The following is a 9,357-nucleotide window of genomic DNA, read 5'->3' on the forward strand; positions in this document are numbered from 1 at the left end:
TGGAGAACAGAGCGCCATAGAAACAGTACACTTGCTCTTCCTCTGACTCTGGCAAACAGCCACAAATGGGCTCTGTATTAAAATATTAGAATCTATGTTAAAATTTTCATAAATTTATAAAGTAAACATATATGTAGAGATCATACAAACAACTCTTTAAAATGCACTTAAGGGTGAGATTAAGTTTATGTATTATGAACTAAGGACACTTACACAGTGTGTTCCATGCTCTCCCCTTCCTTTTCCCCCTTGTTACAAAGTTGTTGTTTTTTTCCTAAAGGTCTACCCATATTTATTATACTTGCCATAATAAAAAGGAGAAAAAACAAAGTGCTAAAGTATATAATTGAAATGCTCACTTCTGTGAACATAGATAGTCCAATATTCTGCTATTTCTTAATATCAAGTGTTATAAAATAGACAATCAAAATTACTAAGAAAAAATGAGGGTTTGGAAAATTATCGTTTCTTTCATCAATATCTTAAATAATGTTATGCTCTGGATGTTAACTTCCACTATCATTTTATGTTGTAAAAAATAACATATCCCAAATGTATAGGACTTTTTTAGTACCAGTTCTTGATAGTTGAGAATATCATTTCAATGGTTAATGGTTAATGGTTAATGGAGACTCAAACTAGTCTGCAAGTGAAATACAGAATGATTAAATATCTACAAATTTTGAGTAATAATTTGTTTCTAGCCTGCTTCCTCTCTTCAGACCCCATTCCCCAAAATAAAAGAAAAACAGGACTTGAGGCTTGAATTGTCTGGATAATTGCTTTAATTTTATTGTATATTATAATACTATATAAAGCTGAAGGTGAAAATTCTGCCAATATTGTAAATGGTGACAATTTGGCTTTGTAAACTTTACACTCAGACTGTTGATGTTATGCAAACAAAATAAAACATGCCTATAAATAGAAAAACACAATGGTCTAATGAGAAAAGAGAGTATATTATATTTTCATTTATTTTTAGAAATGTTGAAGCAGAGTTCACCTGGTCTGTAGTGCAGATTCTATATAAAATCAATCAGCTGTGGAAATGTTGATTTTTAAAAACTGACATTTTGACTTTTCAAGATTCAGCAGAAGACTCCTTAATTATCCTTTTTTCAAAATAATGTGTGTAAATATATATTTGATAGGCATCAATGTAACATTTCAAATGTAACTCTACTTATGAACAGGTGTGTAATGTGTTTTCCTTTGTCCCTATTAACATCTGAAAAATAACTTATTCCTTTTTATGTAGGACTCAAAGGCTTCAAATAAATATTTTAATGTATTTAACTTTATGCAATTATACATGTAAGTTTTGGAATGCACATGTATAGGTATTTATAATAAAAAGCAGTGTAATAAATTGACGACATGAATGTTAACATCGCTTTAATTTTCTATTGCTCTCTACGCAGGTTCTTACATTCTAATCTCTTTGTGGTATATATTTATTTATATACTTTATGTATTAACCTGAATTTACTGAATACAAAATGAAAGTAATACATATGCTACACAAGATATCTGTCTCTAAAAGAAATATTTATCTCTAAAATAAAACTAAATTCCTTAAGCATTTTAGCAAAGAATACAGCAATATGTGTTACATTTAACTATCTAATTGACTATACCAAGGAGACGATAAAATAGCTTCCAAAAGAAAAAGCAGAATTTAATATTCTGTGCTATTTTATATTAAGATATCAAATTGTATACAGTGGCTTTAACTCTAAAATCATAAAGAAGTCAATTAATAACAATAAAATACTAATAAGAAATCATCTACTTAATGCTTGTTAAAGTATTAGTATTAATGGAGTCACAAATCCAAAATGTCAGGACACATGCCAAGAATCTGTGTATAAGTATGCAAATTTTAATATAACTCATCAGTTTAAGTGATGGATCACCAGTGATATTTAAATCAACCTAAATGTTCCAATCTTGAGGAAAAATGTTTTCAATTTATTGGCTTTCTTTGGAAGGAAAACTCAGTAGAGGTTTTGGCATTGCGCAGATGTTTCCAGAAAGGAAAAAAAAAGTGTACTGAAGTATGCTCACAGATTGAGCAAAATCCTATAAATGAAACCCAGAAGTTCATATCTCCTTTGACTTTTGTCAGTCTTTAATTATAATGAGTCTGTAAGTTCTAGCCAGCCTTGATGCTTACGCATCTTTAAAATCAAACTTCTACTTCTGCCAGTGTGTTAACTTGCCTATATATTCACATAATTAGCACCTCATCATTCTATGCTATTCTGGGACTTCCTCTCATCTTCCAATCTCACATCCAACATTGAGAAAAGCAGTTACTATCGCCTCATAAAATTCTGCTGCCCTTCAACTTCTGCTATTTTTCTTGTATGAAAATCAGATGTTAAAAAGATGAGGAGAAATACTGGACAGATCATGAGTGTTCGAGATATTATGTAAAATATGGGGAAACGCAGAAAACTAAAACACGTTAGTCAGTCGGCCCAGATCCATCCCCTTGGGCCCTTCTAGCACCTAGGGTTTTCAACTGGGCATCTTCGTCTGCGGGGGCTGGGAGCTCAGCACCCTCACTACACTCCATCACTTGGGATGCGCTGCTGCGAGAAGAGATAATTCCTGCTTGGCTGCGATTTATGTTGACATTTAACTTAAAAATTAGATGTCATTTTTTTTTTTTTTTTTTTTTTTGGTAACGGCTTCTTTGATCAACCTAACAGTCTGGATGACCTGGCCGCCATTGCTATTGTTGTGAAGTGAATGTTTTACTCAGCAGATAAAGAAACTACTTTTTGAGAAGTTCCTCCGTGGCCAGCTAGTTTTCAGGCTATTCCTCCGGTTGCACATGACGGAGCATCTTTAGAGATATCTGGGTTTCCCTTTTATCTCTTTTGTTTTGGAAGGGGGATTGGGTTAAAAGGTGAATCCCACAGGGCAGCCGCCTGCTGTTCGGTCTTGGCCAAAGTTTCTGCCGGTCAAGTTCGAGGCTTGAGCAAGAGAAGCCCGCGGACGCTGTGGATTGACCGGCTCCTTACAGTAGCCGCCTGGCAGGTCAGCCAGCGTGACATTCGTCGCTGGACTCTTACGAGGGGCTGGGGAGGGGTCGCTCCTGAGCCCAAATCGCCGCGGCCTCGGGTAGAGCGGCAGCTACTGGAGAGGAACTCGGCGGCCGGAACTGTGGAGCGGTGGGCGTCGGCACCGAGCGACACGCACCAGGCATCGGGTAAGACACGGTCCCCGGTGATCTGGAGGTGGGAAGGGGTCAGGAGGAGCCTCGCAGCCTCTGGAGCGCTTGGTCCCCGGGAGCCGGGGCTGCGTCCTGTCTGGGCATGCAGAGCTGAGGCTGTGCGCCCGGGGCACGTATCTCCATCTCGGGTCCCCGCGCCGACCCGCTACTTTTCAAGTGTTATGCAAAGGCTGAGAAACTCACAGGCTCTTTCCGGAGCCAGCACCGCCTGGCTGGAAGCAGCCTGCGCGCCTTGGGACGCACCTGTTGCCAGGGGACAACCCCCCTCCGCCGCCGCCGCCCACCCCGGCCGCCAGGGCGCGGCGTGTGGCCCGAGAGAGCGCGGCCCCGTCGCCCTCTCGCCCGCTCCGCTCCGGGCCCGCCTGAGCCCTCTGAAGGAGCCCTCGGCCAGGGCCAAGGGCACGGCGCGTCTCTGGCTGAGGCCACTTTGGGCTGCCGCAGGCTCGGCCCAACGCCGGCTCCCTTCCACTTCCCTCCTTGCACCCGCCGCGGGTGGTGGATGGCAGAGACGGCCCATGGAAGGAAATCCGTCTGCTTGCCCTCGTGGGTTCCGAACTGCTCCGTTTCGGGCTCGGGGGCTTATCCCGAGGGCCCGAGCCCGGGGGTGGAGGAGTCGAGTGGAAGTGAACTCTCAGTGTCCACAATGACTCCGCGAGACAAGCGTGTGGGAGCAGCGCCAGCGCTGCCTGGTGGACATCTCTGCCTTTTGGGCCCTGGCGAGTATCAACCCATTTTTTGGCTAGCAAAGTTGTGGCTCCTTCACTCACTCTCCCTCTTTTCCGAGGAAAACAAGCTTCCTAGGAGAGTCTGGGACTCCTGGAAGGCCTCTCTAAAAGTGCCTGCCTGGCTGGGGCCCTGGACCTTGCACCATTCCACACTCACACAAAGCGGCCCTTGGGGAAAGCAGAGGGCCATCAGGGAGAGAGGACGCATCCCTAACTGCGACCGAGGGCCCCCGGCCGAGACATGGCAGATCTGCCACCCCAAGCACCGCCGCGTTACTGCAACCAAAAGCCCCTTCGGGGTGGAGAGGGTCTGGTCGGTGCAAGCGAGGCCCTGTCGCCACTTCCCCAGCCCAGCGCAGCCCCCCTCGGAGCTGGCCGCGGTCGCCTATGTGCCTGTCTCCGTGGAAAGGCGGTGCAGAGGCAGAGAGTCTTCTGGATCCGACTCCCAGAACCCCGGCCTCAGTCTTTTCAGCCCCACAAGTGAGTTATTCAGTTTGTATTGGGAGGACTGCTCCTTCTCCCCACCCCCTTTTCCCCTTGCAATGTTACCTTCTCTATTGATTGGCGGGGCGGGGGGGAGGGGAGATTTAACCCTTTATTTCATATTGTCCCCTGAGAAAATAGGGTTTTTTTTTTTTAAAGGTAAAATACCTTTCAGCAGCATGATTTTTCTACTCCTTCATCTGCAACCCTTCTGCTCAAACTAGACTTTGCTACTTCCCGAAATCAAAACTGAGCAGCAGCATTCTCATTTGGGGCATGGGAAGGACAGACGTCGATGCCCAAGGGTCAGAAAGGTGGATCTGGAGGACGATGGGGGCCAGGCCTGTGTATTGGCCCAAAGGCGGGGAAGTCGCTTTAGCTCCTGTCGAGCACTCTCTGCCCCACACTTTGATCAGCTGGAAAGCCGCTGAAGCCCGTGGTCTGGACCACGCCTCTTCCCCAGCTTCCTTCCATCGCCTGGGGCGGTGTCCGAATGTATGCAGATGTTCTGGCACCCTTTTGCTCTAAAGCAGCTGGGGGGATGTCATTATCTGAGTTCACATGGGCGAGTCCAGTGAATTACGAACCATTCCTTTTGCTTGGATATTAGGAGTGCGTTTGGACATCAATCTTTTCACATCCAATCGAATCTCTTGGATTCTCCGTTTTAAGAAACTTTCCTTCTATGGAGGTGGAGGCGACAGGAGGATAAAAGGCTTGTGTCCAATCTTCAGGGGCACTAAGGTCCTGGCCTTGACAAGCGGTGTTGGCCATTTCCTTTATTTTTTCTTTACAGAGAAGCAAAAGTCGTTGTAGAAAAAGCATCCGTTCCAACACTGCGTCTCCCCACCCGACTTGTATTGCCAGTGCTGCTTTCGCGGCGTGACCGTCTACGAGACACAGCCTCGCGGAGCGCGCCAACTCCGGCCCTGGGCGTGCATCCCTCTTCTGTTGACCGCTCGATTTGTGTCAATGGAAAGTGAGGCCTCTTTTACCCAGCGAGTCCTGGAGGCTTGCAGTGACTCTGCCGCGCTGTGTGAGGCCCCAGCTGCTCGAGGTTCCGGGATTGTTTCGCTTTCGCACTTTGCACCCAGACACTCAGCCATAACCTAGCACTTGTCTCTGGTTCCTCCGAGCCCGGAGCTTGGCGGTGCCCACGTTTTTCTAGAGGCCGCCGCCGGGGCAGTTTCCCTTCCGGGAATTTCTGCCTTGCCGCCCCTCACGCTGCTTAGCTAGTTCCGACTGACAAAAGCACAGCAAGACGGAAGAAAGATCGGCGCCGAGCGCCCCACTCGAACCGAAGGCTACAAACTCCAGGCCTCCTCTTTATCCCCAGAATGGACTGCGCGCGGGAGCGCAGGGCCCACGCGCGCACGCATCAGGGGCTCTTCAGATCCTTATGGTGCCGAACCACACACACACACACACACACACACACACACGTGGTGTATTTTTTTGACGCTGAGCCCCCGCTCTCCCCGGACCGCTGATGTGGGGCGGCCCCAGCCCGATGAACCCACCCGCCCCGGCCGCATGGCGCTGCACTGCACATGCCCTCTCCGCGCGCACGCACAGCAGTCAGAGGCCCTGCAGCCGAGCCGCAGGCGGGGACCGCGCCTCCATCTTCAGCTAGAGCCAGGGTCCAGGGGCTGCGGGGTAGCCAGGGCAGGAACAATCTCCCCTGGTGTTCTTGGGAACCTTTCCAGTCCTTAACTCCCTCCCGCCTCCTCGGCTGCTTTTCCTCTCCTTTCTCAAGTGGCTCTTACTGTAACGCCACGGTTGGTTTGTTTCTTCAGTTCCAGGTCTAAGAAGTTACAGAATCTGGCAAAATTGAAATTCTTTCAGTAATCTATTTTTCAAAACGAAAGGGAAGATCTAAAAAGCAAGAAACTCATCTCCACAACAGAGTCAGGGGGCATACCCGTCACCAGATATGGGCATCCCATTAAAACCACACCGGAGGGCCCAATAAACAAAATGAACACAATGTCAATGTTTAGGGAAAGAAGCCTAACGAAATAAACTTCAGGCAGTGCATGCACATCGACAGGCATTCTCCTGCCCCTCCCGCCCCGCCCCCCGCGCATTGAACCTGCCCTTCATCTGCATCTCTGTCCTTGAAACCATTCCACTGAGACTTCTTTTGCCCACATTTTCCAAAAACTTGGGAGTAGCTGTGAAAGGGAGGAGAGAATGTTTCAATTCCTCTTTCCATCCCCAGAGAATCTCCTCCTGGCCCCCTTTCCTTCCCTTCCTTCGGTTCCTTTAGGTGTGATTTGGTTAGGGAAATCAGGAAGGGGAGTGGGGTGAAGGAAAGTTTTTTTTAAAAAAATCCAGAAGGCGCGAGCTGGAGCGGTGAGTGTGTCAATCAGAGGGTTTTGTGCCCGGGGGCTCCTAGCGCTTCTGAGCGGAGGTGTCCCTGGGCGGCCCCACAATGAATATGAATAGGAATCCTTGCTAAATGGGACAGCAAAGCGCACCGCCCTGAATGATTGCACGTCATCCTAACCAGCCCAGGATAGATAGGAGGGTTCCTTTTGTCTCTTTTCTCCGCCGCAGCTCTATAAAAGCCCCTCTTTTTCAGCGTGAGTTGAGTTCAAGCACACACCAACTAGCTGTCCAGGAAACAGCCAAACCAGAGAGAGGGGAGCGGGGAGGGAGAAAGGCGGGGAAAGGCAGTGCCTCAGCTTTTCTTCTCATTTCTTGCCGCTGAGACGTGGGTTACTGGGCTGCAGCTTTTTTTTTTTTTTTTTTCAAGATTTTCTGTAATTTCCTTCCTAAAATCTCACCACGGTAGGGCCGCATCCCCTGTAATAAGATGAATTCTGATTCGAGCTCTGTCTCCAGCAGAGCTTCTTCTCCGGACATGGATGAGATGTACCTGAGGGACCACCACCACCGCCATCACCACCACCAGGAGAGCCGTCTCAACTCGGTCTCGTCCACGCAGGGCGACATGGTGCAGAAGATGTCCGGGGAAAGCCTTTCGCGGGCCGGCGCCAAAGCCGCGGGCGAGAGCAGCAAGTACAAAATCAAGAAGCAGCTGTCGGAGCAGGACCTACAGCAGTTGCGGCTGAAGATCAACGGACGCGAGCGCAAGCGGATGCACGACCTGAACCTCGCCATGGACGGGCTACGCGAGGTCATGCCCTACGCTCACGGGCCCTCGGTGCGCAAGCTCTCCAAGATCGCCACTCTCCTGCTGGCCAGAAACTACATACTCATGCTCACCAGCTCCCTGGAGGAGATGAAGAGGTTGGTTGGTGAGATCTACGGGGGCCACCACTCGGCCTTCCACTGCGGGACTGTGGGCCACTCGGCCGGCCACCCAGCGCACGCCGCCAACGCCGTGCACCCGGTGCACCCCATCTTGGGAGGCGCGCTCTCGTCCGGCACCGCCTCGTCCCCGCTGTCCGCCGCCCCGCTGCCCGCCATCGGCACCATCCGGCCTCCCCACTCGCTGCTCAAGGCGCCCTCCACCCCGCCCGCGCTGCAGCTGGGCAGCGGCTTCCAGCACTGGGCCGGGCTGCCCTGCCCCTGCCCCATCTGCCAGATGCCGCCGCCGCACCTGTCCGCTCTCTCCACCGCCAACATGGCCCGGCTGTCGGCCGAGTCCAAGGACTTGCTCAAGTGAGCAGCGGGCCGGCCCGGCTGCGGAGAATGAGGGGAGAGCGGCGGGAGGGCTCGAGGTGCCGGGCCGGGAGGGAAGAGGGAGGCTGGGCGCTCGGCCGGAGGGAGGGAGGGAGGGCGGGGGGCTCCCGAGGCCTCCCACACCGTCGGAGAGATCTCAGACCCTACTTGACCCCCGGAGGGAAAGAACTAAAACCAAACTGCAATTTCTAGGTGGTAGCGAAGGGGGGCTCGAACCAGACGTCGTGTGTCTTGCATGCATGCTTCTTTTCTCCATGCCGCGCCGGTATTTCTCACTGCCATACGCTCTTGTCAAAACGGCATTTGTTGTATAAAGACGGGATCGGTGTAGTTAAACACCGCGAAGGCCCTTTAGGGTCGCTGTCCATGCCTCTGGCTCTGTGTTCTCACCTTGGAAAAGACAACCATCCCTTTTGTGCGAAACAAATGTAAATATTTCCTTGAGATGGATGCAGTTAGAATTGTCTATCCTCTCCACAGTTGTTTTTCTAGAGCCAATGGAGGGAGAGAGAGAGAGAAAGAGAGCGAGAAAATCTCAAGACTCAAGTTTTGAATTTCAACTCCGGTCCAGGGCATGACAGCTCTTCTGTGGGTTTTCTTTAAGACGCAGTGTAGGTCGAAAGAATGCATGCACGCTTCTAAACGAATCTCATCTAAACATGTTGTGCAGGCCGTGATGCCATTTTCCTTGTAACAAGGATTTATGAGGGAATTCTCCGAAGTACTCCGTATATCTCTGTCTGTGGTTGTAAGAAGTGAAAAAGGGGGCAGAGTGCAAAGACCCAAACTCACGCACAGGCGCTTCTCCCCCACCCCACCCCCTTCAAACTCCATTCCCAACCTTCCTGGGCTGTTTCAGGGGCCGGCGACTGCAAGAGCTTGGGCTCCCTCTGCGAGCTTGCCCCATCCCCCCTTGCTCAGTTATTCTGCATGCGGGGTCGGCTCTCTCCATCATCAGCTTTGAAAACTTACTGTGGTTTGGGGAGGGGTGCCGTTTTTATTTTCCTGAACATTTGCTTGAACTATTTTGTTAGGGCTTCGAAGACAAGACCTGTCTTTATTTTTTATATATTCTTGATAACTATGATATATTTATTATTAACCAGTGTTTCTGGATGAGAATTTCAAATAAAAAAGAACCTTTAAATCCTGGCTTTGCTTTTGCCTAAAATTTTTGAAGATGGGGGTAGTGGGTAAGGAACATGTGGACCCAGTAAGGTATATCTGGGAGTCGGGGGGAGATTTGGGCGG

General features: G+C 49.5%; 1 protein-coding gene across 1 annotated transcript; it reads left to right on the forward strand.

The window, feature by feature from the left end:
- Positions 1-6,561: 6,561 nt before the first annotated feature.
- Positions 6,562-8,089, forward strand: OLIG3 (oligodendrocyte transcription factor 3; the record flags this gene model as incomplete). Its single annotated transcript, XM_082474320.1, has 1 exon — positions 6,562-8,089. Exon 1 carries the CDS (start codon positions 7,274-7,276, stop codon positions 8,087-8,089), a length of 816 nt encoding a protein of 271 aa, XP_082330446.1. The 5' UTR covers positions 6,562-7,273.
- Between the last annotated feature and the right edge of the window lie 1,268 nt (positions 8,090-9,357).

This window comes from Balaenoptera physalus (genome assembly GCF_965194825.1).
Source record: "Balaenoptera physalus genome assembly, chromosome: 9".
Lineage (NCBI taxonomy): Eukaryota > Metazoa > Chordata > Mammalia > Artiodactyla > Balaenopteridae > Balaenoptera > Balaenoptera physalus.